General features: G+C 53.8%; 3 protein-coding genes across 7 annotated transcripts in view; 2 read left to right on the plus strand and 1 right to left on the minus strand.

Moving 5' to 3' along the window:
• Positions 1-11,173, plus strand: part of ELL (elongation factor for RNA polymerase II) — an 88,768-nt gene extending 77,595 nt beyond the window's left edge. The window contains exons 9-12 of the mRNA XM_048830875.2: positions 1,054-1,120; positions 3,536-3,707; positions 4,945-4,989; positions 7,529-11,173. Of these exons, the coding sequence (XP_048686832.1) occupies positions 1,054-1,120; positions 3,536-3,707; positions 4,945-4,989; positions 7,529-7,633 (389 nt within the window). The 3' untranslated portion in view covers positions 7,634-11,173. The remainder of the gene's footprint in view (positions 1-1,053; positions 1,121-3,535; positions 3,708-4,944; positions 4,990-7,528) is intronic.
• The window catches only part of UBA52 (ubiquitin A-52 residue ribosomal protein fusion product 1), a 375,240-nt gene that overhangs the window by 119,797 nt on the left and 228,536 nt on the right, over positions 1-26,907 (minus strand). The gene's annotated exons all lie outside the window — the stretch shown is intronic.
• Positions 19,143-26,711, plus strand: ISYNA1 (inositol-3-phosphate synthase 1). Of its 4 annotated transcripts, XM_075123218.1 has the most exons (12): positions 19,143-19,229; positions 19,628-19,709; positions 20,710-20,834; positions 21,414-21,575; positions 22,131-22,260; positions 23,114-23,307; positions 23,729-23,878; positions 24,296-24,511; positions 25,087-25,251; positions 25,398-25,511; positions 25,683-25,900; positions 26,236-26,711. In XM_075123218.1, exons 3-12 carry the CDS (start codon positions 20,721-20,723, stop codon positions 26,432-26,434), a joined length of 1,662 nt encoding a protein of 553 aa, XP_074979319.1. In that variant the 5' UTR covers positions 19,143-19,229; positions 19,628-19,709; positions 20,710-20,720; the 3' UTR covers positions 26,435-26,711. The 4 variants fall into 4 exon arrangements, with proteins under 4 accessions (XP_074979319.1, XP_048686790.1, XP_074979320.1 ...); XM_048830833.2 differs by lacking the exon at positions 19,628-19,709; XM_075123217.1 differs by lacking the exon at positions 19,143-19,229 and having other exon boundaries at positions 19,530-19,709.

Consider the following 26,907-nt stretch of genomic DNA (forward strand, 5'->3'; position numbering starts at 1 on the left):
AAAAGGAATAGTTAGTTATGTATTCAGCTCAGATTGAAGTCAAGTCTACCTTGGACCTATTTATAAAATCTTACGCTTGCCAAGTTCTGATGCCATCCTCTTCACCTAAAAATCCCATAAGTTTTTCTTAGGGTATGTCTACACGGGCAATTGAACGACAAAACTTTTGTCTTTCAGAGGTGTTAACCCCCCCACACCTGAAAGACAGAAGTTTTGCTGTGATAAGTGCCAATGTGAACAGTGCATTGTCGGCAGCCGTGCTCTCCTGCCAACAACGCAAACGCCGCTCGCGGGGGGTGGAAGTTTTGTTGGCTGGAAAGCTGACAACCAGCGGCTACACCGCACGACTTTTAGCGACACCACTGTAGCGTCACAGCCATGTTGCTAAAAGCTGTGTAGTGTAGACCTAGCCTGAGTCCTTTGCCAATTCACTTCCACCTGTCCCCAACTCCCAGTTTTCCTAGCTTTCCGGAATAGAGAGTGCTTTCTGGTGTGCTCTGTGTGTGGATGGCCTAGTCTATAGACATGCGTGAATAACAGCAGGAGTTTGCTTTATGAAATCGTAAATCTCTCAATGCAGAGTTGAACATCTCTCTTCATCCCATTCTGACATCTAAAACTTCCTCCAGGAATCTATAGTGTGAATAGCAGTAAAGCATGTAGTATAGAATAGAAGGGAAGATAATTTATACTCTGCTCAACTTTCTGATCTGCCCATCTGGATTGCATTAATTTGTTTTGGAGTTCACCAGTGCTGGGATTAGTACGTTATCCCTGCTGAGAGACATGCAGCAATATGTATAAACCAGTTAAATTAAGGGATGTTTTTGCTGCTCAACACATTTGCAAATAGATCAATATTTGCTAAATCTGGCAGTTCCAGTCATCTCATCATATTGATACTCTGCCTTTGGTCAGTTTAAACTAGAAACACAAATCTTCTTATATCAAGGAAAATGCATTTTATAAATGGGGTATGAAGTTGGACTTTAACTTAACATACCTTTTGTAAGATGTAGGGTTGATGGAAATGTGGGTTTTTATTTTTTGCAGGTTTAAATGGAACATGCAATAATTCTAGTGTACCAACGTCAACTTCAGAAATGCCAGATTATTTATTGTAAGTATCTTCATTGTATCGTTACCTTGGTCCAATTCCAAAGTATCCATCAAAACTAGCTAGTGACTAAGACATAACTAACCATCACTCAGTTATTTTCTCATTTCTATGTTAGAACTCTGATTTCTGTTAAAACTCTGTAAAAATTATTTAAAAAAACCCAGAAACCCAGGTATTGAATCCAAATTCACAAATGTATGGCCTTTAACTCCAACTAGGTTTTACAGCAGGTTCTCTTTCCCCCCTCACCTCTCCCTCACCCCAGAGTTCAAGGGTGTTTTCACTGCAGTGGTTGGCTACACCTACCCCATAAATAACAATATCTAATTGTCAAAGCCCTTGAAACACATTAATCCTCACAACCTGTTTGGAGGTTGGTAAACAATATCCTATTTTATAGATGGAGACATTGAGAGGAAATAACTTGCTCAGTATTAGACAGAAGTCCATCACTTTCCAATAGTACTCTGGATTCTTAGGGTGTATCTGAAAGATCATCTTGTTGCAAGGGGAAACCCTGTACTCTGGGTTTGATGGGGAAGTGAGAAACTGCTTTTTAAAATGTTTTCTGTTAAGTGTATTTATCTGTAATGTTTTAGTCTTCACAAAATTTTGCTAATGATTGTAGTATCAGTCAGTTCACTTTTAAGCCAGGAACCTGTTTGTTTAATCCGTGTTAAATATGGCTCTCTAGATCCTTTGTCCAGTCATTGACTGAATATATGAAATTTTATTTTTGCTGGTATCCTTGCTGGGGGGGGGGGGCGGTGAGGATAATGAGTTTCTATCTCCCTTTGTTTTAGTGACATCTGACGGTTGTGTGATGGCTCCAGATGGAAAGTTAATGGATTTTTGAATTAGGTGGGGAAAAGCAGCACACTAGCAGGCTCAAAATACCAGAGTTACTCCTCATAGGAAGGGTAATCCTTGGCTTATGGTGCCAGATTTTTCACCTTAAACTTTTTTTTAATCAAATCACCCTGACTCCCATTAAGCAGTACTTGTTGCTATGGGTAACTCACATCCTTTCTACTTGAGGTTTTTGGCAGCTTAAAGCCAGATCTGTTTGTAAATAAAACTCCACACTTTCCGCTGTTGTGAAATGTCACTCAGATCTGGTACATACCCCTGAATCAGACTAGGTAATGCTGCCAGCCCTCTTCTAGCCCCATTGGATCCATTTTGGGGTACCCAGGGATCATGCAGCCTTGTGCTTCATGAAGAGGTGGAGAGGGCATCCTTTTATTCTGCTTGCAGTGCAAAAATGGCCAGTCACAGATTGGTGGGTATGACTGTTTCCCATGCTCTAATCAAAATGGTGGTTTTACTGGTATATAGACAACTGGACTGTATAGGGCAGTTCACAGCTGAGTTCTTTGAGCTGCTGTTGCAGGAATTGAGGACTGTTTGAGTGCAGCAAACAAAAGTGCTAGTGAGGACACAGCCTGTGTCCAGCAAAGTTATGAAGTTAAGCTCCCAGGCTCAGGGTTTGAAAATCTTTGAGGATGAGGACTGATAGCTCAGGCATGGAGTGATCACTTTGTGTCATCTCTCCTGTGCAGTCTGGTGGTCAGTAGCCCAGTAAAACCACAACTTTGCAGCACAGGGAACAGTCATATCCTCTAATAAGCTAGTACGTAGCTGTGACACTCGGAGTACCTTTCCCAGACCCGAGGAGGAGCTCTGTGTAGCTTGAAATCTTGTCTCACTGACAGAAGTTGATTCATACACAATATTGCCTCGCTCACCTTGTGTGTCTCTCATTCTGGGACCGATGTGGCGACCACAACACCCCATACAATATACGTGTCAATTCAGTCACTTTAGCGGTGCATTTTAATAAATTAGGCTCCCTTTAGTACAGAGGGTTAGTTCAGAGTCCTTCACTCTGTTCTCCTTCAGTCGCTTAAGACCTGTGTTAGCCTGGCAGCACTCCCGCCCCCACTGTCGCTGCTGCAAAGAGTAAGGTGTGATACTGGTGGTGTCACCTATGGTAAACCAGGTGCGAGAGAGAGCAGTCCCTTAGATCGGACAGTTAGGAGGTGCCCTGCTGCAAGTCAGGTTAATTGCATTTGATTAAACTGAGTGGCTTTTAAATGACCTACTAGATGGGCCTTCGGATATACATGGGCACTCTCAGTATGTTCAGTTCATGCAAGGTATTTTCAGAAGGTGAAGAGGGGATAGGTCCCCTTTTTTAATATGGGAAGTGCTGTGTCTTCTGTGTTCGTGCAGTCCCCACACCAATGGGGGCCCAATGCTGACTGAGGGCTCCAGGTGCTGTTGCAATGCAAATAACACTGTTTGTCCTGGAAGGCAGGCACCTGCCAGACCTGCTTCTTTGAACTGCAGTAACCTTGCTGCTTGGAAAGAGACATTTGTTCTAAACTGCCATTTAAACTCTGTTCCCTTCAGAAAATATGCATCCATTTCCTCTTTGGAGCAGCGTCAGAGTTATAAGAATGACTTCAATGCGGAGTACAATGAGTACAGAGACTTGCATGCCCGGATAGAGAGAATAACTCGACGCTTCACCCAGTTAGATTCCCAGCTGAAGCAGCTTTCGCAGGGCTCTGAAGAATATAAGGTATAAGCAGGAATATCTGTTTGAAAACCTAATGGTGCCGCTCGTAGAGCTGTGTTTGGTTTGTAGTTCACATGGCCTTTTTGTTGGGTGTCTTGGGAGGACTTACATCAGGGCACTGTTACACTGTATTAAATGTACTGTACACAGCCCAGAACTGATGGATGCAGAGCGTACGTACAGCTGACAGCTTTTCAGGCTGTTTGAACAGCCCTGTGTTCTTTCAGTTGAAACACATATTGTGGTACTTGTTGACAATGAGCAGCCTCACTGAGACCATTGGTGTCCCCAGCCAAATCCTGCTGGCAGCGATTAGTGTATCATCCTAGCCAGAAACATGATATTTCACCAGTATGGGAGCTTATTAAAGATGGAAAGCGAGCTAATGTGGGGTTGTCTGTTTCTCTTGATGCTTTCTTTGATCTTCAACCTGTCAGACTGACTTGAAGAGCTTTAACTATTCATTAGCTTGAGAAAATAAGTTTCACTGAGGATAATAAACTGCTCTTTACAGAGCACTGACTGTACTGTTCGAATGTCCTTCCCTTCCTTTGAAATACCCTTTGTTTTGCTGTTGCTTTTCTGGGGACAGCAGAATAATTCAACACTCCTCGGTGAAGAAAAGTTAAGCTACTTGCAGAGTAGGCTCGGTAGCTCCCCTCCTCCCCGATCCCTCCAGCACTCGCTATCAGCATAACCATTGCCATGGCAAGTCATTGAAGCCAATGAAATCACTCTCAGTAAACCATACAGTAACTGTTGAAGGGGTCAGGCCCTTGTTTTGGATCAACAAATCGTTGGACGGCTGTACATATTTCAGGCTCTGTAGCTGCCACATCTCCACTAAACTGTGGCTGCTTTTTCCCTCCTGGTATTGAACATCCAGCTCTTTTATGTGAACACAAATATACATTTTTGAAAAAAAAAAATTTGCCATTAAGTTAGCATGTCTCCTGTACGCTGTTTTGGAAATTCTGAACTGGCCACTTTTCAATTTGGAAAGGGCCAACATGACCTAAAACACATCAAAATAATTCCAGGTGCAAGAAAATGGGGGAGGAAGAGCGGAATATACAGTAATTCTTTCCATGTGATTGTTTGATAAACAGTGCCCTCTGGGAAAGAGGTCAGCGTCTCACTTGACTCAACTTTGAATAATCAAAGTGTGATACTCGCTAAAGTAGGTTCCAGTTGTATTGTTTTTATGGAAACACAGAACTTGATTTCCTTTCTTTTTCAGACTATCCACGATCAAATTTTACAGGAATATCGTAAAATTAAAAAGGTGAGTGAAAACTCTCAGCTACAAACTAAAATAATCCCTTTCTCCACATACTAGGGACAGGGTTTAGTTTGTGTGATGACTGGCTGCAATTTGTCAGGAAGGAAAGGGCTCCCTCTGCTGGTTAGATCGGGCTCAGTGGCTGAGGCAGGGCCCTTCAGGGAGACATGTTAGTCAACACTTCGTCTGTGTTGAATGAAATGCTGGCAAAAGAACGAATGAGTTACATTGCTGCATTAGTGCCTCAGATCGTGAAAGGGTACCTCTGAGGCTTTGAGGTGCACTGCCTGAGTGACAGTTATTGGGTTCCCCCTGGTTTTGTGGTGTCACTGGCATTTCTCAATGCGTGAGGATAGAACTATGTTTACAGTGGCTACTAACACAGATGCACTGGCTATTAAAATCATCCGCTGAGGATACTGGCCTGTTTTTTCTTTGTGTAGCACCTGCAGTATGTTATGTGCCTCAGACATGGTTAAAGACATGGTCCCAGCCCCGAGGTGCTGTAGTCTGGATACAGAGTAACAGCCGTGTTAGTCTGTATTCGCAAAAAGAGCAGGAGGACTTGTGGCACCTTAGAGACTAACCAATTTATTTGAGCATAAGCTTTCATGAGCTACAGATCACTTCATCGGATGCATACTGTGGAAACTGCAGAAGACAGTATGCATCTGATGAAGTGAGCTGTAGCTCATGAAAGCTCATGCTCAAATAAATTGGTTAGTCTCTAAGGTGCCACAAGTACTCTTTTTCTTTTTAGTCTGGATACGTGAGGTTGAAATGCAGGAAGGCAGCGAGCCTGGCAGTGAGCAGTGACATGGGGCGCACCTGGAAGCACTGTGGTTTTTCTTCTATCAGATTGTCAGTTTGTGAAAGCCCTCCCTTTGCTGAGGAGTTTGTAGGCTTGTGAAGTGAGTTTCTGGGGCACTTTTCCCTGTGCTCCACTTCCCTTTTTAGAAGGATCCCGTGGTTCAGCTCCAAGGCAGGGAGGGAGGGCAGGGCTGAGCGTGCTGCAGATAAAGCTGTTGTGCCTTTGCTTGATAGCCTGTCTACACGTCCCCTCGCATCCCCCTTTGTTAGCTACTGCATAAGTGTGGGGCCCTGCACACCACATTGTACCCAGCATGGAGACAGGTATGGTAACTGAATGCGGTGTGCTCGTCCACAGTGTGGTTCACTTCTGCTCACTCATGTCGAGGTGTATTCAATACCCTGCACAGCACAACTTGGCATTGGCGGATCTGGAACATGTCAGACACCAGACACGTGAATGTCCCGCCCTTGGCGTGGGAGGTGTCTTCCCAGCCCCTAGCACTTGGACTGTGGTGTCCAGTGAAGGAGATAAGGGAAGGTGCAGAACAAGTTAATGAACGGATGGGTTGGATCTTAGTGACACACACAGTGCTTTTAACTTGTACACAGCCCTACTAAAAAACGTGACGAATATGAATGCATACGTCTGTCGATACCTTCTGTGTAAGGTGAACTGCAGGCTGCAAAACACAGGTTTCTGGAGGCTTTGTTTTGTGCTGCTTTGCCTTAGACAATAAGTTGGCAGAGCTTGGTTATTTGGTCTCTTGCAGTTTCATATTAGAACTTTTCAAGTGTAGTCAAAATCTGACTATCCTTCTAGCAATACCCTACTTAGCAGCCCTGATTCAGGGGCTGGGGTCCCCAGTTACAGAACAGACGCTGTGGCCTATGTTCTTACACTGTTGGGAGGGACATCATCTTAATCTAAACAAAGTCTGGTTGCATTTATAAGGTTCTGTTGATAGTTTTGTAAGGGCTTAATGTTATAAGCACGTATCATTTATGACATGTGTTGTAGATGGTAATATAACAACCTATTATAATATGTAACAATTAACCATTTCTTGCAATGTCTCCTAATCAAACTTTTTATAAGTAGAGCCTTAATAATAAAGTGACTCAAAAGTAATGGGCACCTCTTTCCCTTTCCATCCCGCAGTGGTGGGGAAGTTCACTCCAGAGCATCTCTCATGAGAAATGTAGAAGTTGCTGGCCTGTACCCTCCCAGATCTACAACACACAACCTGCTAGGATACACATTGCAGTACCTGCTCTTGCCTAACCCTAGCCTCATGAAGGAAGGGAGACTTATAGCTGTCTCCCACTTAAAGGGGATGTTCTGGTTTTTTTACTGGAGTTATCCTGCTCAGCACAGCTTTCCAGTTTTAGGTTGAGGGTGGGTTGAGGAATAGAACTGGTCCACACTATCCAGGACCAGAACACTTTGCTGTAACCTGGCAACAACAAATCCAAGTGCCTTTTTAAGGGAGGAGGAAAGATCTTCCTGATGAAGAAACTTAATTGGATGGTAAAAGTATTAGGCTCTTTAGTGACTCAGGGATAGTGACTGTCCATCGAGCAAAGGAACCAAACTTCAGTGCCTACTGTTAACTAGCATCAATGTGGTTTGCATTTTGGGGCCGTCTGACCCACTCTGTATCTGTGGTCTGTGTTATGATAGAACTGGAGAACTATTAACTTTGGTAATTGTATCTTCCTTTCCTTGCAGACAAACCCTAATTACAGCCAAGAAAAGAATCGCTGCGAATACCTCCACAACAAACTGGCTCATATAAAAAAACTGATAGCAGAGTATGACCAACAGCAGTTTTAGTCTTGGCACTAATATCTGGACTGGGCAGTGCAAAAAAAATTCACTTGGGTGTTACCATTTCCTTTATACAACTGAAAAATAAATTCCTTTCTGAGCCAAGCACGACGTCCTCGTGGTTGGAAGAACGTGGGGATGATTATGATGCAGCGTCTGTCACGCCAGCATCTAAGCCAAGTAGCAAAACCAGTGCCTGGCATAGTCCTCTCAAGTTTTACCCTCTCTGAATGTTGGAAGGTAAAAAAAGGAAAATCTGCTTTTTGAAGCCAGCTTTTGACACGTAAGGGAAAACTTGCCTAAAGTGAATAAAACTCCCAAAGGTAAAGAATCAGCCGTTTTCATGGATGAACGTTTGGAATGAAGTTTAGTTATCGCTGGCCCAGTTCTTGCTGTGCTGCATATTCTGCTCTGCAGATGGCGAGGAACTGGAATGCTGCTAAGTTACCTCCTTCTCTGGCACCTGCAATGTTCATATGCGAGCTGTCTGCGCTACATGGCATCGTGTGAAATACTCAACTTCCCAGTGCTCTCGTCCTTTGTTCCTGTTGGTCGTCCTCTCCTGTTTGTGCTCTCCTTGAGGTGGCTGTGTCAGCAGGAGGGAACTGCCCAGGAACCTGCACCGAACGCTTTGTCCGATGCAGACTTTTGGATTGTTCGTATATGAAATCTCGTATCCAGCTCGTGCATTTGGAAACAATCGGCGTAAACTTTGCCATGGCTTCTCCAGTATGCACAATTCCGTCAGCCTGCTTTATACTTCACATACCAATGGCAGGAAGGCCGAGACCTGTCTGTCTCTGACTTTTATAGTTTTATACCAAGACAGCCAGTTTTATTAATTGCTAATGAGACTCTGGTATATTTTTCTATATATATAAAAAGAAGCAACTTTTCTAAAACTGTGCCTCCCTTTCCCTTTTAGGCCACGTGTTTCAGAACCTTCCCTGCCTTATAACTGCAGTATTACTAATGCTCCTTGGACAATTACCCAGAGGAGTCATTTTGCTATTTGTAATGACCCTTAGAATGGGATAAATCAGGATTTGGTGGGGCGGGGGAGGGGGATGCGTTCTTTTTCTGCACATTTCCAAAGAAGCAGCAGCAGAGAGTCAGACACTCGGAACAGGAACCGGAACTTGCTGGAGAGAAGCAAGGTAGCATGTCCAGGGCGGGTCACTTACACTGTTGTGCTTTGTCCAGCCCTTTCCTCTGGATGTTTGGACTTGAAGGGAACACTTTAGAACATGGCCAAGGCATGAAGAACTCTGCAAAAAGCACAAAGGTGCCCTTTAGGTCTGTGGCTTTTACCTTTAATCCTGCCAGCTGGTGTGATTTGACTCGCTTCCACTTTATCTTCCAAACAGCGGAGGTTTTCTTTCGTCCCCAGTAGTGCCTCCTTGCAGCAGAAGAATGTGATCCTCTTTGAGAGCGTGAGAGGGCCAGGTCATCAGGAATAAGGAGGGGGACTAGGTCTTCTCTGACTAGTGTCGGGTTTGTGTTTTCCTGACCAAGGAAATGTGGGTCCATCTGAAGTAATTCCATTCTAGCTGGACTCTGCTGCTGCTAGGCTTGTACTCCAAACCCTCCCACCATTTGTCGTCTTAAAAGGCCCTTGCTCAAGGTGTAGATAGTTTTAAAGTGTCAGAGTTTCTCTTTCCTGCCTCGTCCTCCAACCCCAGTGCCATCACTGATGCTGCCATAGTGAGCTCCCATGGGGATCTGACTTAGTGCTAATGGGAGCCGTTTGCATATACTGCTATGCGTGTTCTGGTATGGTGGTTCTGAAGCTGTGATCCATGACTAGCCAGTGGCCAATTACGTTCTGCAGATCAGCAGGAGGGCCTCATGTGGTTTCCAAACCAGTCAGTAAAGGGTTAGTAAGGAGTTGGGAGGGCAAGGGGGACATCGACCAAGGGCTCGGGCTCACAGAGGTCTGCAGAATTACTTGGCGGAAGAACCCAGTGTTTGTGGGAGTGAAGTCCAGAAGCAGCTGAAGTTTTAAGGAAAATGTTGGTGTCTTCGCTTCCCCTACCTACAAAGCAGACTCAAGTTCCAAGGGGTAGGAGAGCAGGGGAAGGTTATTCTTGTTTCATGGACATAAGTAGCTGTCTTCAGAACATCTCATGCCCCATTGGGGCTCCCAGTGGATAGGGAAAGCTGAAAAATATGGATGATTTAAAGTGAAAAGCTTTTGTCAAATGAGTGTTCTCTTGAGGTTACACACATGAGTTCCCTCCCTCCCCCAACAGCAAGTGGTGGTTTCATGGGAATATCAGAAACAAAGGGTGTCCATTTTCCCTTGTATTAGCTCAAATCCTTCTAAAAACATAGAAGATCTGAAACAGCTTTGATCTGACAGACTTTCTGTAGTTGTGAGTTGCATCAAGATCTATTTTATTAGAGCATCAGTGATCTGATTTGTTCCAGCTGTGTTTAATGTGAGGGGTTAAGTTGCCCTGCTACTGGGCTCCCTTTTCACTTTGTCTGTGTACTACTTACTGTTATCAGCAGAGGTCTCTGGGCATGTTGTGAGCATTCACAATGCATAGACGAAAAGCAGCGGAGTATTTTTGAAGGCAGCTTTGCTAGCCAGCAGTTGTGGGAATCCAGCACTAAATCTGTGTCAAGCTTCTGCCAGAAGGCAGCGTCTCCCCGGTACATCGTGGCTTCAGGATGCAAACAGCAACATTCTACCAGACGATACAAGCGGTTGGGCTTGAAAGAGTTTTTTTTCGTCCGTGGCTTTCAGATTGCTGGTCTAATCTGTAGCCCAAACTACATTATCAGCCAACATGTTTTTAAGCAACAGAAACACGAAGTATGCTTCCTCTTGAAAACGCAAGGAACCGTGAAACTCCAAACGGGCAGTAAAGGGCATCAGTTATGACTCAAGATAAATAAATTCTTCCATGGAAACACTTCTCATTCTCATCCTTAATATTTTGAAAGGGTTTTTTGGATTTTTTTTGAGGGAAGTAGAGATGGCTCTCAGTCTTTATACATCTGCTATAAAATATTTTTGCAAACAGAGTTGTATACAAAGATGTATTATGTACATTTACATGTATATTCTGGAACTTCTAGAATCAGAATATAAAGCTGAAAAAATATTTAATGACTATCCAAACTGTGAGACCCAATTAGCTTAATGACTTTCTGCTTCACTTTTCTTTTGGTCTGTGTTACGTAGTCAACTCTGCCTTTTTTCTTTTTTTTGCCTTTTTTTTGCCTTTTTAGAGAGTATGAAGCTAGGCAAATCTTGTGCTTTTTGGGTTAATAGAAACCAGTTTTAGATGATTAAGTATGATCTAACTTATTGATACTGTGTTTTACTTTGTAATATTGTACTGTGGATAAAACTATATTGAGCCATGGAGTTGGAGTTTACAAAGAGCTTTTCACTTTGCCAAAACGTTACAATTTAAAGGCAGCATACTCTTCAGCTTTCCTAATCTTTTCTTAAGGAGCTAGTGTCTTTTTGTACACTATAAAGCTGAATGCTGATTTTGCAACATATAATAAATTCACTGTATTGGAAAACAAGCATAACAAGGTTGTATATTTATTTTCAGAGTTTATTTCTGCGGGTAAATGGCTGGCATGGGGTTTAACCCCCCAAAAAAGAATGAACTAGAATGTTTGAAATATTGTGCTACAATTCTGTATTACAAAACATAAGGCATTATCACTGCAGTAGGAAAGAGAAACAGTGGCACAGGGTCTGGTCTGACACTTACCAGGATGCGAGAGAGGGACATCCCAGGGCTCGCGTTCGGCCTGTCACCCTCAAAGGACTTGGTAACTTTCACCCAGGAAGCTTCATTGCAGATGCAGAACAATGGAGCTCTCAGTTTTCCTCTCTCTGTTCCGGAGTGACGGAGGCTCAGGATGCGGTGAAAACTCCCTCAAGATTTCAGTGGCTCAGTTGAGATTTGAATTCAGGATCAACTGCTTTGTTTTCTTGGAGCTTTAGGATCTGTTTGCTCTAATTGGCTCTGATTTATCCCCTTTCTATCCCATGGTGGTTCTTAATCCAAAGCCCTGTCTATCTGCAGTGTTGAGGTACTTACCTGTGCTCCATTGCCAGAGTGGTGGCTCTCAACCCTCTTCTGGGTAAAGTGTGGGCAAGGTGCTCTCTGAAGTGGACTAATCCTAATCTCAATGTTCTTGCTGGGGGATTAATAGTTATTTTTGTTAGCCCTGCCCTACTTGCCTGCATCTGTTCAGGGGATGGAAGGGCAGCGAAAAGACCTGTGACCCTGTGGAAAATTTCACAAACTGCTGACTTCCACTGCAAGAGGGACCAGGATGTCCCTGTTCCAGTGCTGCTCATGCAGCTGCTTCACAGATCGGAATTAACATGCATTCTACTTGGCTGATCGCAGTGTGTACAGCACATTTGGATCCAAATTGGCTTAATGAGGTGTATGACAATGTTCAGCCACCATGGGGCAGTGCAGGGGTTCTCAAACTTTTGTACTGGTGACCCCTTTCACACAGCAAGCCTCTGAGTGCGACCCCCCCCTTATAAATTAAAAACACCTTTTAATATAGTTAACACCATTATAAATGCTGGAGGCGAAGCAGGGTTTGGGGTGGATGCTGACACCTCGCGACCCCCCAGGTAATAACCTTGCGACCCCCTGAGGGTCATGACCCCCAGTTTGAGAACCACTAAGGCAGTGGGACTGTGCTCTCCATGGCCTCTGTATGGCCTGGCTTGCTTAGTTTAGGGCACATTCTTGTCAGGTCTAAACTTTACTTTGTGTTTAATTTCCCACTGATTCAGGGAAAATCCTCTTTGGCAGCAGCAACCCCAAGCACCTTCCTGTCCTCAAGCCCAGTGGTGTGTGGAGACTGGACTGGGGAGATGCTGTGGAGTGTAGAGGATCAGGGAGCCCTCTAGTGGCTGCGGCCCTTGAGGGGAAGGTGGAAGCTATGGCCGATTCCCTGGGTTTGAGGCTGGCTTGTGTGGAAGAACAGCAGAATTCTAACTGAAAACACAGCAGGTCCTGGCACCAATAGGCATCCCCTCCCAGGTGTAATTAGGAACAGCCTGTACCCCACACAGTGCTGGGGGAGGGAGAATCTGCAGGTAGCTCAGCTGTCACATGGGAATCCATTGTGTTCCACGAACCAGTGAGCAGAGCACCTGATCCAGGCTGCCTTTGCGGCCCTTGTGAAAGCACCGGCAATCCAGGACCGTTTGCTCAGCTGGTGGGTGGGAGCCGGTGTTGGTGCACCCTTAGCCGGTACTGATTCACGGCATGGGGTAGGGCACGCTGTGCAGCTGGAGACCCCTCTCCACACAGTGCTTGGTGCCCCTGCTTGCTTTGGGGCACTTTCAGGAGACTGGGTTGTGGGTTAGCTCTGTCTATATTCCCTCCTGCGCTCTCCCCGGGTGCTGCTCATTCCTCTGCCGTGGGCGTGTGCTGCAGTCAGGGACATGATCCCTGGAGATAGGGTAGCAGAGCCCTCAGATGGAGGTGGGAGATGACAGCTGAGAAAGGTAAAAATTTAAAACTTGGCTAGTGGAAATTTTCAGCAGGCTCCCTCGTACCCTGTCCAGGCTGCTTAAGCTGAAATCGTCATTTGCATCTTATTGTCTAGAAACCTGACTCTGGCAGGCTGAAAGTTTAATGTACAGGTCTCTTTTGCATTCTGCATATTTAAACATGGCAAATGCCTTAAAGGCGCTGTTACAAAGCTCTCGTGGGAAACTCTAGCCTGTGGCATTACTTCAAAAGGTGGATTTTTGTCCCCTTAAGACTTCTGCTCTTTGCCTCAGTATCTGACTTCTTGCTTGGTATGGCATTGTTCATGCGTGAACCTCACAGGGCCACCAGTTCAGCATGACTTGCAATACCTGCTGGGGAGAGCAGGGATGCTCAGGATGAAATGCGTTGGCGGATGTGAAGGGGCTCAGGACTCGGATGTTGCCAAGCTGCAGGGGCACAGGGGTGGAAGAACGGACCCAACAAAGCAATCCAGCTCATGGAGTCCTAGTTTCTAACTTAAGACACCAAAAGTGCCTGTCCGTTTATTTCAGATACTTTAAAAGAGAGTAAATGAGGGATACTAGGAATCCTCCAGCGCTGAGCGTGCAGGCTGGGTGAGGAAATCCTGTCTAACACAAGAATTAATTGAGAACAATTAGTGACTGGTCAGTATCCAACCACATTCCTAAAACAGCCTCTGTTCTTCCCTTAACTGCTGTCTGTTCTGTGACCACCACCTTTATTGGAGGGGGAGAGGAACACAAGCTCTTGATCTCATGTGGCGGGGAGTTCCATAGTTTAATTACATGTTCTGTTCAAAATATTTTCATTTTTTAATTTTTCAATCTCATTGAATTTCCTTTAATCTTTTTATCAGAGCAGGAGTGCCAGATCTCCCTTCTCTATTCCATTCCTTATTTTGTGTATCTCTACCATGTTCTCTTCGTTGTCTGCGTCCTGTTTTCCAAACTCCCAACACATGGAAGTCTCAGGAAGCCACTGTGTGGACCAGCTGATCCAAAAGTCCTGTTTTATCTCCTCCCCTTGTTCCCAGAACCTGGGCAGGGGGCAGCCTGAGGCTCTAACAAGCACTGAACTCCGGGAAGAAAACAGAGCTTGCACTTTGGACAGAGGCTACTTCTCGACTGCCAAAATGGAATGTGTGTGTAAATAGCACTAAATTGCTTCTTTCCTGTCACTTCCAGGCAATTCCCAGTCCATAAACTGCTGTCAGGTTGTGTTCCAGGCAGGATCAAGAAGTGAACCAATTAGCAGAATGCTTGGAGCGTTAGCAGGGCTTCACGAGAGAAACCTGCAAGTGGAAATTTACTGGCTGCTTCCTCTCTGCCACGCCCAGCATTGCCACAGAAGCTTCCGTCTTATCTGAACCTAATTGTCTGGAAACTTGACTCTCCTGTCCATTAGCTGAAAGTTTAATGTGTGATCGCTAATCAGTTCTCAGCCTGTGATATCCCCAAACCCAGCTCGCTGTTGGGGTGCCCAGAAGCCAGGGCTGGGCTAACAGGTGCCAGTTTGCTCAGCATGTCAATGTACCCTGGGTAGCTTCTTCTGTGAGGTTAGGCAGCGTGTTCTGGTGCAGGATTCACTTCTGGCCAACTTCTCCCAGGGAATTCTGGGCTGTACAGTAAAGCTGGTCCCTCGGAGTAAACGTGGGTCAACTTACAGTCCATCAAGCACAAGCTCCTGTTTCCCTTGCTCTGAAGTGAGTGTGATATTGCCAGCTAGGAGGCAAACAGTGACAAGGTTCAGCTGTGGGATTTAACAAAGGTGGTTCCCCCGGGGTAGCCTTAAAGTGGAAGAATTCAAAACTTACCCTCGCAAAAGCCCAAGGCAGGAGCTGACTGGTGGCCAGGGATATGGAAGTTCGACTGTCTACCTACCCTGCTCCCTAGAGGTCCTGGCAGCAGCCTCCTGCCCTGTACATTTGTATGATGCAAAGGAGTCACTGCATAAGACGGATGCTGCTCTGTCCTACCTCCCCTGGGGGTGGGAGGATAAATATGGTAAAGGGAGAGGTGCACAGGCAGGGTGCAGGAGTCTTCCCTAAGGTTCCAGGCCACAGCTGGCTCCACCTGCCAAATTCTACCCATTAGTGAATGCACAGGGGTGGTTTGGGGGATGCCTTTCTCAGGGCTTTTCTAGCTGCATGGTCAGGTGACCAGAAAAGCTTCTAGCCTGGAGTAATTACTCAGGACTAAAATCACTTTGATTGTGGAATAGCATATACAGTGGGAGCTAGTTCAGAGTAGTTTATTCCCCTATCTATTCTATTTATTTGAGCATGAGCTTTCGTGAGCTACAGCTCACTTCATCGGATGCATACCGTGTTTCCACGGTTTCCATTGATTAGTCTCTAAGGTGCCACAAGTACTCCTTTTCTTTTTGCGAATACAGACTAACACAGCTGTTACTCTGAAACCTATCTATTCTAGTCCATTTCCCTGGCCAGACCTGCTTTCCAGCCATGCAGGCTCTCCCTCCCCTCCCTTCCCCGAGTGGCAAGGGCTCTTAAGGCAAGATAACAGTAGGACTTTCCCCAGATCCATTTTAATAAACATGCCAAGGATGCTCTTGAGCCTGGTCTCTGTGGATTTTCCTGGGAGTTCTCCCTTCTGCCCGCTGCAGGCTGTGGTTCTGGAATCTGCATTACCCTTAGCCGTGGGTCAGGGGCCTGCTGCTAAGGGGTGCAGTAGTATCAGACCTTGTGTGCAGCCAGGCAGGGTGTGAATCCTGTTGTGACACGCATGAACGTCCCAGAATGGCCAACCCTAAGCAACACCCAGCTGCTCCTTGTGTCTGTTCACTTAAAAATGCTTCTGGCCTCCCTGGGTTCTGCCCTTGGGTACCTCCCCTCACATGGTGCAGGGCACTTGTCTCCGTAAGCGGCTTCTGTCCATGTGCCAAGATGATCCAAGGGTCCCCATCGCCGCCTGGCTCTGCCTGGGTTACAGCCTGTGAAACACCCGGATGTTTACAGGGCTGCAGCAGGGCTGGGGTTAGGCCCTGGAGCCCCGTTAATGGGACCAGGCACCTTTGCTCCAGCTAGGCCTTCGCTGCCTCCCTTGGCTCATGGAGCAGGAAGAGCCTGGGGCCGAGTGATCAGGGCTCCTTGCAGAAGCCTGGGTCAGCTTTCACTTTTCACGGGGGCGCTTTTCATAGTGGTTTCTAAGAGCTGCTGTTGTGGAGGTCAGGTCGGTCTCCATGGACACCAGCCGAGGGTGACACTTTGCCAGAAGACAGCGGGCGCTGGTGGTCAGCAGAGAGCTGGGGACGCGGGCGATGCTGCTGGCCTTGCCGTAATGCTGGAAAAGCAGAAGCCAGGGAGCCCCTGCTCATGTGCTGTTCCGGCAGCGGGGGTGGGAGCCAGAGCAGTGGGACAGGAACAATGGGGGAAGTTATGGGAGGGGGTAAAAAGGGGAAGCAGTGGAAAAGTACCAGCTCCAGGCCCCCTGGCCAGGACTTTCAGAGCCAAGATCCTGGTACAAAGCCATGTTTTTGTTTCAATCCTTTGCTGAGGCTCTGGAATTCCAGTGCTTGGCCGTTCTCTCCTTCATCTGCCTACTAATGCCAGCATTGTTCAGCTGGGGCCAGCACACCCAGGCTTCCTTTGGGGGGACATAGCTTTTCCAGGCCCCTTCCCCTCCATTTACTGCTAATGCATGGGATGCTTTCCTCCCAGGGGTACGAAGCCGAATAGAGAGCAGCAGGATCTCTCCCAGGAGAGCTCAGCTTCCAAGTTTTCTCTGTGAGCTGCTTGGGATGCTAGAGAAGCAAAAATGGGGGTAGCAAAAGGCAGAAGACCAGGGGCTGTAGAGGTGAAAGCTTTGCACTGAGCTCCTGATAAATATCTGTCCATGCTTTCTACACCCTGGCCTCCCCCTGCTACTGTGGGAGGTGTTTGGCCCCGGGCTGCACAAGGTGTCACTGTTGTTGGGGGACAGCCCCTTTTCCAGCGTCCCCACCTCTCCCTCAGAACAAGCTCAGAGAGCTGCAGAGGCTGCTGGGTGGGAGGGTTTTGCCGAGTGCAACATGGCCACCAGCCTTGTGTTCTCCCTGCACAAGCCAAGCCCCTGTGAGTCAGTGTTTGCAAAGCACTTTGGGACACCAAAGGCAGGCTGAAAGGTGCTTGGGGGAGGACAAATGGCCAAATTCCGCTCCACTGACTGTGAGGCCTGTTCCTATCAGGGCAGAACTCGGCTCCTTTTCTCCTGTCCCGCTGCTTGTTCTCTTGTTCATTGTGCTTGCTAGCAGCTGAGCTCCCTGCTCCTGTGCTCTGGCCTCCCTATGTTTGTTAACCCCTGGCTGCTGCCAGGTGCCCACCGTCACCCCATCAGCCCCCCATGATGACGCTGGGCTCCTGCAGGTGCTGGATGCAGGGCCAGCTGTGAGCTTCCAGCTAGGCTGGTTGGGCAGCCCCTCCCTCCATTCCCAGCTCTCGCAACAGGTTAAGGAAGTTTCTTTCTGAGGAGCCAGGCTGGTCTGAGCACATCTGGCAGGGAGAGTGAGGGATGCCCCCCAGGGCGTGGAGTATGAGTGATAATTAACATTGCTGCGGGTTGGCCTCTCTCCTAACATGGCAGCCGGGTGTGGCGCAAGGAAGGACACACACTTCATCCCCTGCCTTGCTCTGGGAGGGCTTGGCCCAGGGCGAGTGGCCAGGAGCAGCTGGTGAGGTCAGGCAGTGCCTAGCACCCTCTGGACCAGAATGGATCTGAGAGCGGGAACCATCAGAGAATCACAGGGGCGGGGGACACTGGGAGGAAAACAGCAGCCCCCCTGCCTGCTCCCCAGGTCCAGCTGCCCATGGCCTCAGGAACCACTGCTGTGAAGTGTAGATCACACACCGATGGGTCCATGGCTGTGTGGACAGTCCATCAGCACGGCTGCCTCTGTTCCCAGCTTCAGAAAGCCTGGGTTCTGTTCATTTCAGACATGCTGTGTGATTGCAAATGCCTTGGCCTTCCTCTGCTTCAGCATGGCCTTCTGACCAGGGGGCTGCAGTGGGAGCTAGAGGAGGGGAAGGGGGCCCAGAGCCTCTGAGCTGTTAACAGGGCCTGGGCTTGAGAAGGGCAAAGCATCCCATGCCAGGGAGACCGGTGCTAGGCAGAGTCTGGGGCCTGCTGCTGTTCCAGGTGAGGGTAGAAAGGGGTGACAGGTATTTCTTTGAGGCAGTTTTGCTTATTTACAAAGAATGTGCAAAGTCCCATATCTCACCAGGATCAAGCACCAAGAGCAGCCAGCCTGCACCTGACCACAAAACCCACACACACACACACTCAGCAAATGCTCTCAGCTTCTGCCCACTCCCGCCAAGCTCTGGGGGAGGTCCTCAGCCCCTTTTGGGATGTGTCTCCCTTGCCTTTCCTGAAGTGTGTGTGGGGCGGGGTGTTTCTGCCCCCCAGCGGGTGGGGTCTGGGAGTGGAGGAGGGATCTGGCATCTCCTCAGCTTTCCAGAGTGGCTGGGGGTTAGTTGCTCTGTGGAGTGAGTGCTGCCAGGCCTGTTCCCAGGGGGCCTCGCTCTGCGGTTTCAATTCATGAAAATAGTCGACACAAAAAAGGAAGGGCCGTGGGCCCTCTCCCCTTGAGGAGGGGGCAGCGTGGAGCCCAGGCCTGGGCCGCTGGCCGGCGCAGGGAATGGGCCGCCGGCTGGCGTGGGGCCTGGGCTGCAGGGAATGAGGTGCAGGGCTGGGCCAGCGGCTGGCTGGGGGACTGGGCCGCAGGGCTGGGCTGGTGGCTGGTTCGGGGAATGGGCACAGCGCCAGCTGTGGGGGGTGATCGCCCTCTCCAAACAGTGACTCCCTCCAGGGGAAGGAGCAGCAGGACAGTGGGTCCCAGGGGGTGCTGGGAGCAGGGGCTCCTGGGCACTGATGCTACCTGGGGGGTGCCAGGCTCACACCCCTCGGGGGCGGGGGGGGCCCGCGGGCACGTGTCCGGTCCAGGCGAGTGGGGGAATCCGCAGCTGATGGAAATTTACGGCGGGGGGCGGAGCCGCGGGGAGGGGGGCGGGCCCTGGGAGCCGATTAAGCCGCCGCGTGCCCCAGGGGTTCGCAGCAGAACCGAGCCGAGCCGAGCCGAGCCAGGTGAGCCCGGGCTGCCGGCGGGTCCTGGTGCCCGCGGCTGGGAGCGCTCGGGACTGGGGGGAGCCCCCAGCTCGGGGCGGGTCCGGTTTCCATGGCGGTTTCGGGGGGGGGGCGTGTATTTCCCGCGGGCTGCGCCCCCTCGCCAGCCCCTGAAGCTCCCGGGGAGCCAGGACCTCCCCCCCCCGCCCCGGCCGTGCGCTGGGGGCGCTCAGCTCCGCGGGTTTGGGGGGCACCGGGGAGCTGGGGTCTGCGCGGGCTGGGCCCCTGTTCGAGGTGGGGCGGAGCCTCCCGCTCCGGACCCGCCCCGCCCCGTTGAGCTGCTGCCCCATGGCAGGGCTGGCTGTGGGGGCAGGGACCCGCGGTAGAGCCCCATAACCGAGCTCTCTCCGTGGGCACAGATTAGCATCGCGGCCCGATCGTGCTTCCCGTGATTCAAATGGGGGAAACTGAGGCACGAGGCGAGACCGCCGCGGTCCAGTGGTGAGTCTGCGACCGCGGGGCAACGGAGATCTTGGGGCGTCGTGCCCCCGCCGGCCCTTGTCAGAGCAGCTGGGGGAGGCCCCGGAGAGCAGGGAAGGGGCTCCCTTAAGAACTGCCCCCCCCCCCCCGCCAGGCCCCCAAGCCTCCCGGCCTGCTCTGCCTATGGTGTGCTGTAGGTAATGGCACTAACTGCCCGGGTGGGGGGCGGTGCGTGGAGAAGGGGGTCTTGGTAGGCTGGGCTGGAGGGTGGGGGGCTGGGCTGGAGGGGGGCGTGGTGGGAAGGAGAAGATGCCTCGATGGGGGAGGGGGTGGAAATGGGCTGCACCCAGGCTGCACTGGGCTTGCGCTCCTGTCCCTGGGTTATTTTGGCTGGTGTAGCTCCGCTGGGCTGGGCCGGGGGCTGGGGGAGCTGCCCGTGCCTCCTGCCCCCTCGCTCCACTGGGCACCAGCAAAACGGCCCGATGCCTCCCTGCCCTTGTGAGCCCACAGCGCCTGTTGGAATAAGCCAGACTTCCTGGCCTGTTTTGTTGTCTGGCGTGTCCCCGCGCTGAATGAGCCTGGCCCGGCCCCAGCTGCCCCGCCCCACATCCCGCAGGCTCACAGAAACCCCGCCACTTCTGGGCACCTCTTTGTGGAGCGTCTGGGGCACCGGCGGCGACTCCTGCCCTGCTGGCACGATGGGGCTGCGGCACGGCACACTGGAAGCTAGGATGCCTCAGTTCTATCTCGACCACCCCGGTGGTGGTAGGGGGGCAAGCCTCTTCACAGCTATGTGCCTCAGTTTCCCTGTCTATTACAGTGGGGATTATGCCCCATCTCAGAAAAGGGCTCTGGGAGAGGAAGAGCCAGTCTGGGGTGGGGGGACGCTGGCCCAGGGGACAGCTGGGAGTATCCCGGTCGCTGGGGCAGCGGGTGGTGAATGATTTGCACCCTTGTTCCTGCCGGTGCCTGGGCGTGAGGCCTGGTGGGTCTGTAATAGCCTCCTTCCTCCACGTCTCAGCTCCAGCAACCATGGCAGAGACTTTCCTCGTTGAGAGCCCCGATGTGACCTACAGCAAGGACTACATTGAGGCCAAGTACATGTACAGCACCGTGCATGTGAGCAGGGAGGACGGCGTCACCAAGGTACCTGCTGTGGGTGGGTCCAGCGTACCGTGGCCCTGTGCCCACTGGAAGGGGAACTGCATTTGTTTTTCTCGATGCACCTGCCCCATTGGTGGGAGTGGCCCAGAGCCCTGCTTGGCCTGGGCTGGACTCCGGCTGAGCGTGAGCCGCAACACGGCATCCGCAGCCATGAGGCGGGTTCCTCCGCCCAGGCTAGGGGAGCGATGGAGCCAAGGGGGCACTTGGGGACACGTTCTGCCTGTAGCCCTGCTGCACTCGGTCTGCTTGCAGGGCTGCTTCCCCACTGTGCCCGCAGCAGCCTGGGGGTGTCTGGGCCGTGGGGCCGGGGCTCTAGGTGCCCTGGTCTCCCTGGGCTCTGAGGAGCTGGCGGGAGCAGCTGCCCCACTGCAGAGGGGCCCAGCCTTAGGGTGGGCTGGGCAAGCTGCCCTGGTGCATCGGTTGGGTGCTGCTGTCCCGTCCCCATGCAGAGCCCTGCGGTGCCCCACCTGCGTCTCGTCCCGCTCCCCCGCCCCCTCCTCCCCTTGGGCTGTGTGCGCAGGCTGCGCCCCGGTTCTCACCACCTGTCTCCGGGGCTCCCAGGTGAAGCCGCACTTGACCGAGTTCACCTTCCGCACGGAGAGGCAGGTCCCCCGCCTGGGGGTGATGCTGGTGGGCTGGGGTGGTAACAATGGCACCACGGTGACGGCGGCCGTGCTGGCCAACAGGTTGGGCCTCTCCTGGATGACCAAGACCGGACGGAAGGTGAGTGAGTCTCGCCCCCCCCCCCCCCCCCCCCCCGGCGTCTGGCGGCACTTGCCAGGGCACCGGTGCTCTCTGCCCAGCCCCCACAGGCTGCAGGGCCTGTGACCGGCTGGCTCATCTCGAACACCCAGATGCCGCCCCAGCCGGTTGCCCACGAGATGGAGCCTGGGCCCAGGCGAGTGGGTGGAAGAGCCAAAGCCCTGCCCCGTCTGGTTGTGAGGCCCCAGGACTCCAGGCTGGCGCCTGATTCTCCCGGCCTGTGGGGTGCGGAGTCGGGCTGCGTGTGTCCTGGCCATGGCCTGGGAAGTGCTCGCGGGGCCTGCGGTGACGGGAACGTGGCGCTCGGACCCTGCACGGGGGGGCTGTCCCCAAGCCACGCAGCGTGGTCCGGCTGGGAGCCGAGCTGCACGGGCCGTGCCGGGGGGCACGCTTGGGGACTCCCCCACCCCCGCTCCCATGTTCTGTGCCCTCCTGGAAGGTCCTGGGGGCGGGGGAGCTCCTCTGCCTGGGCGCCCCTGGGGCTCAGTGTGCCCTTGATACTCTCCCTCCTCCCAGCACGCCAACTACTATGGCTCCTTGCTGCAAGCGTCCACCATCTGCCTGGGAGCCGGCCCCACGGGCGACGTCTATGTGCCCTTCCGGGACCTGCTGCCCATGGTGCACCCGAATGACCTCATCTTTGATGGTGAGTGTGAATGGCCTGGGGGCTGTTAGCGGGGGCTGGGCAGGGGAGGGGGGCTGTGTGGGTGGGGTGGGATAGTCCAAGGGGGCGGGGGCTCTGTGGGCAGGGGCTGGCCTGAGCGGGGGCTGTGATGGCAGGAGGGGAGGCTGTATGAGCGTGAAGGTGGCCCTGGGGTGGGGTGGGGGGGCTGTGTGGCTGGGGGGTGGGATGGTCCCGGGGGGGGCTGTGTGTCTGGGGGGAGGGGGCTGTGTGGGCGGGGGGTGGGATGGTCCGGGGGGGGCTGTGTGTATGGGGGTCGGGGGGGGGGCTGTGTGGGCTGGGGGGTGGGATGGTCCGGGGGGGGCTGTGGGTCTGGGGGGAGGGGGCTGTGTGGGCGGGGGGTGGGATGGTCCCGGGGGGGTCTGGGGGTCTGGGGGGGGGCTGTGTGGGCGGGGGGTGGGATGGTCCGGGGGGGGCTGTGTGTCTGGGGGGAGGGGGCTGTGTGGGCGGGGGGTGGGATGGTCCGGGGGGGGCTGTGTGTCCGGGGGGAGGGGGCTGTGTGGGCGGGGGGTGGGATGGTCCGGGGGGGGCTGTGTGTCAGGGGGGAGGGGGCTGTGTGGGTGGCTGTGTGTCCGGGGGGGGCTGTGTGGGCGGGGGGCGGGATGGTCCGGGGCGGGCTGGGGGTCGGGGGGGGGGCTGTGTGGCTGGGGGGGGGATGGTCCGGGGGGGGTCTGGGGGTCTGGGGGGGGCTGTGTGGGCGGGGGGCGGGATGGTCCGGGGGGGGCTGTGTGTCTGGGGGGGGGGGCTGTGTGTCTGGGGGGGTGGCTGTGTGGGCGGGGGCCCAGAGCTCTGACTGGCAGCTCCTCCTGCGTCTCAGGCTGGGACGTCTCCTCCCTGAACTTGGCTGAGGCCATGCGACGGGCCAAGGTCCTCGACTGGCAGGTGCAGGAGCAGCTGTGGCCCCACATGGCGAAGATGAAGCCCCGCCCCTCCATCTACATCCCCGGGTTCATTGCCGCCAATCAGGAGGAGCGAGCCGACAACGTCCTCCATGGGACGACGGCTGAGCAGGTGTGTGGGGGGATCCCCAGCCACCATGTCCCCATTGCTGCAGGGCCGAGCCCCAGGATCCCGTGGCCGCAGTGGGGGAGCGGGTGGCCCCAATGCAGCAGGCTCCCTGGGGCTCTGACCCTGCAGCCCGGGCTCGGGGAGCGGGGCTGGGATTTTGGAGCGGCCTCTGCCTGCGTGACCCGGGACATCGCTGCTCCCAAGGGCAGCCCTGGGCCGCATGCCAGCGGTGGGGAGACTGGGCCCTGTGCCCTGCAGGAGGGTGCTGGGGGCACAGTCCTGGCACCTAACCCCAAGCACCATCCCTGCTGCCCACCGGAGCTGACCCACGCTGGGCAGGACGGACAACCTCAAATCGCAGCTTCCCCGCGGGTCCCCTGTATGTGGCACATGCTGCCGGGTGCTGACGAGTCTCCTCGCGCAGGTGGTGCAGATCCGCAGGGACATCCAGGAGTTCAAGGTCACCAGCGGAGTGGACAAGGTCGTGGTCCTGTGGACGGCTAACACTGAGCGCTTCTGCGATGTGGTGCCGGGGGTCAACGACACAGCTGCCAACCTGCTGCAGGCCATCGAGGTGAGAGCCTGTGGGAGGTGTGCAGGGCCTCCCCCCACCCCACCCCGCCTCCTGGGGGATGGGCACACTGCACCGGCTGTTCGTCTTGTCTCTCTGATGCTCTGGACGCAACCAGCCTGGGGGGCTGGTTCTGGCTCCTGCTGGGGGTGGGGGGACCCACTGAAGCCCCGTGCTAGAGTTGTGGGGGATGGGACTGGAGGAGCTGGGTTTGGGGGCAGCAGCCCCACTGCGTGGGGGGGTGGGTTGACTGGTGTCCTGGTGCGGGGGAGGGGTGCCCTGTGATATATTCTCTCCGAGGGCCTGGTGCTCCCGCTGGCTGTGGGGATGTGGGGGGGGCCCTGCCCGTGTGCTGGGGTGGGGTTTCCCAGGGGCTCCATCCACCCCTGGGGCTGCACTGAGCTCTCCCCATCTACGCAGCGAGGCCTCGAGGTGTCTCCCTCCACGCTCTTTGCCGTGGCCAGCATCCTGGAGGGCTGCGCCTACATCAACGGCTCCCCCCAGAACACCTTTGTGCCAGGCGCCGTGGAGCTTGCCCTGCAGCGCCGTGTCTTCATCTGCGGAGACGACTTCAAGTCCGGCCAGACCAAGCTCAAGTCGGTGCTGGTGGATTTCCTGGTCAGCGCCGGCCTCAAGGTGAGCGGGTGCTGGGGGCGCCCACCGTGGGGCATGCCGGGCTGGTGATGCCGCTGGGCCAGGTCAGCGGCTGCTGGGGGGGGTCTGGGCGGGTTTCCCTTCCTGGAGCCCAGGGCCGAGTCCTGGCACAGTCAGCAGGGAGAGGGAATCTGGCCTCAGCAGGGCCCTTGGGTGGGGTGGGAGGGATTGTAACCCCTCCTGCAGCTGGGTGCAGGCCAGCTCCTTGGGGGCCAGAGGCCTGGCACCGCAAGAGTGGAGGGGCTGAGGGTTGGGATTAAGGTGTGTTGGGGATGGGGGGGCTGTGGGTCGGGACTGAGGCGCATCTGAACGATGACGCTTGCATAACCCCCAAGGGCTCTGGAGGCCGAGTGGGGTTGGAGCATCCCGGGGGTGGGGCCGGAGGTGCTTCAGTTTGGCCCCTCCCCTTGGAATCCAGACAAACCTGTCCCGTGGCGGGTGGGTTTGGGGGTGCGCAGGGAGACCAGGGCTCCCCCAGCTGTGTGTGTGTGGGGCGGGGGGGAGGGAGGCCTCAGGCTGCTGTGACCCATCCCCTCCCCCCCAACTCTCCGCCCCAGACCGTGTCCATCGTCAGCTACAACCACCTGGGTAACAACGACGGGAAGAACCTGTCGGCCCCGCAGCAGTTCCGCTCCAAGGAGGCCTCCAAGAGCAACGTGGTGGACGACATGGTGCAGTCGAACCCCCTGCTCTATGGGCCCCAGGAGAAGCCCGATCACTGTGTGAGTGCTGGGGGAGGGGCAGTATCGGGGGAGGGAGGGAGCCCCCCTAGAGTTCTACCCGGCTCTGTTGTGGGGGGCAGAAGCTGCCCTAAACCCCTGCCCGGCGGTGGCTCTGGGGCCCGCACTGAGATGGCTCTCGGTTGCAGGTGGTGATTAAGTACGTGCCCTACGTGGGCGACAGCAAGCGGGCGCTGGACGAGTACACCTCGGAGATCATGATGGGTGGCACCAACACCATCGCCATACACAACACCTGCGAGGTAGGGCCGGGAATTCCTGCCCCTGGGCCCGGGGTCAATTCCCCCCGCCCCCCCCCCGATGGTGCTACAGGGAGAAGCGGTGGCTGGGGAGAGCACTGGCCCTGGGTGGCATCTCCCTTGGGGAGGGGGAGCTTGGCCCTGGCCCCCCTACTGACTCTGCCCCACCCCCAGGACTCCCTGCTGGCCAGCCCCATCATCCTAGACCTGGCCATCCTGACCGAGCTTTGCCAACGCATCAGCTTCTGCACAGAGAGCGACCCAGACTTCCAGGGTTTCCACAGCGTCCTGTCCATCCTGGGCTTCCTGTGCAAGGCACCCCTGGTGCCTGAGGGCTCCCCCGTCGTCAACGCCCTCTTCCGGCAGAGGAGCTGCATTGAGAACATCCTGAGGTACCCCTGGCTCTGCCCTCCAACCCTCTGCCCCCGTCCTCTCCTCCAGCTCAGCGCTGACTGCCGCTCCCCCAGGGCTGGTTCCCCGCTCTCTCCTCCACACTTCCAGTGCCAGCTCCCTTTGCCAGCCCAAGTGCCCAGGGCCCTCCAGGAGCAGCCCGGGCCCTCAGCTGAGCCTGGTGGGGATGGGGCAAGTTGCATTAGCCCCCGTGGGACCTGGTGCTGAGATCCCCTCAGAGACCTGGTGGTGCCCAGCCCATGGGCTGTCTGGTTGGCCGTGAAGGCTTCTGCCGCCCTCCCCCCTGACATGCTGCTCTCTCTCGTCCTGCCCCCAGGGCCTGTGTGGGGCTGCCCCCCCAGAACCACATGCTGCTGGAGCACAAGATGCAGCGGCCGTGTCCGAGTCTGAAGCGAGCGCGTCTGGCCGAGTGCCCCGTCTCCCAAAAGAGGGCAGCTGCCCAGGTGAATGGCTACCTGTGCCCAGCCAGTAACGGGCACGGCACCTCGCCAGCCCAGCTGCACGTTGACAACTAGAGCCCTGCCCCATGGCCACGACGACCCCCAGCTCCCAGGGGAGTATGGGCTGAGAACTGCCACAGCTCGAGAGGGGCTGTGGTCAGCCTGAAGGGGGACAGGAGCAGTGCTTCCCCCATGGCCCATCGGGGGGGCTGTATTTTGTAGGGCGATTCTTAGTTTGAATTAATTTGGGGGCACGAGGAGCCCCCTCCGCCGCCCCCCCCCCCCAGGCTCCACTGACAGTAACTGGAAGCTGTGAATGTTTTTCTGGAATAAAGTGGGAGCATGCAAGTCACTATATCTCTGCTGGTCCCTCTGCGTGCCCCCCCCCCCCCATGCTCTGCACCTGCCTGGCATCCTGTGGCCCTCCCTGGGAAGGGTGTGCCTGGAACCAGCAGTGTCCCTGTGAAAGGGGTCCCCCTGGGGTGTGCCCCACAAGCCCTGCCCTGGAATTTGGGCCCTGGGGCTTTCCCAGCTGCAGCTGGTGTGGG

Source organism: Caretta caretta, chromosome 25, assembly GCF_965140235.1.
Source record: "Caretta caretta isolate rCarCar2 chromosome 25, rCarCar1.hap1, whole genome shotgun sequence".
Classification (NCBI taxonomy): domain Eukaryota; kingdom Metazoa; phylum Chordata; order Testudines; family Cheloniidae; genus Caretta; species Caretta caretta.

Bases quoted from the DNA above. Each gene is read 5' to 3' on its own strand.
- ISYNA1 (XM_075123218.1), top strand. From the start codon at position 20,721: ATGGCAGAGACTTTCCTCGTTGAGAGCCCCGATGTGACCTACAGCAAG. The intron at 20,835-21,413 runs GTACCTGCTGTG...CGGGGCTCCCAG, and splicing joins GGGAGGACGGCGTCACCAAG to GTGAAGCCGCACTTGACCGA. The intron at 21,576-22,130 runs GTGAGTGAGTCT...CCCTCCTCCCAG, and splicing joins TGACCAAGACCGGACGGAAG to CACGCCAACTACTATGGCTC.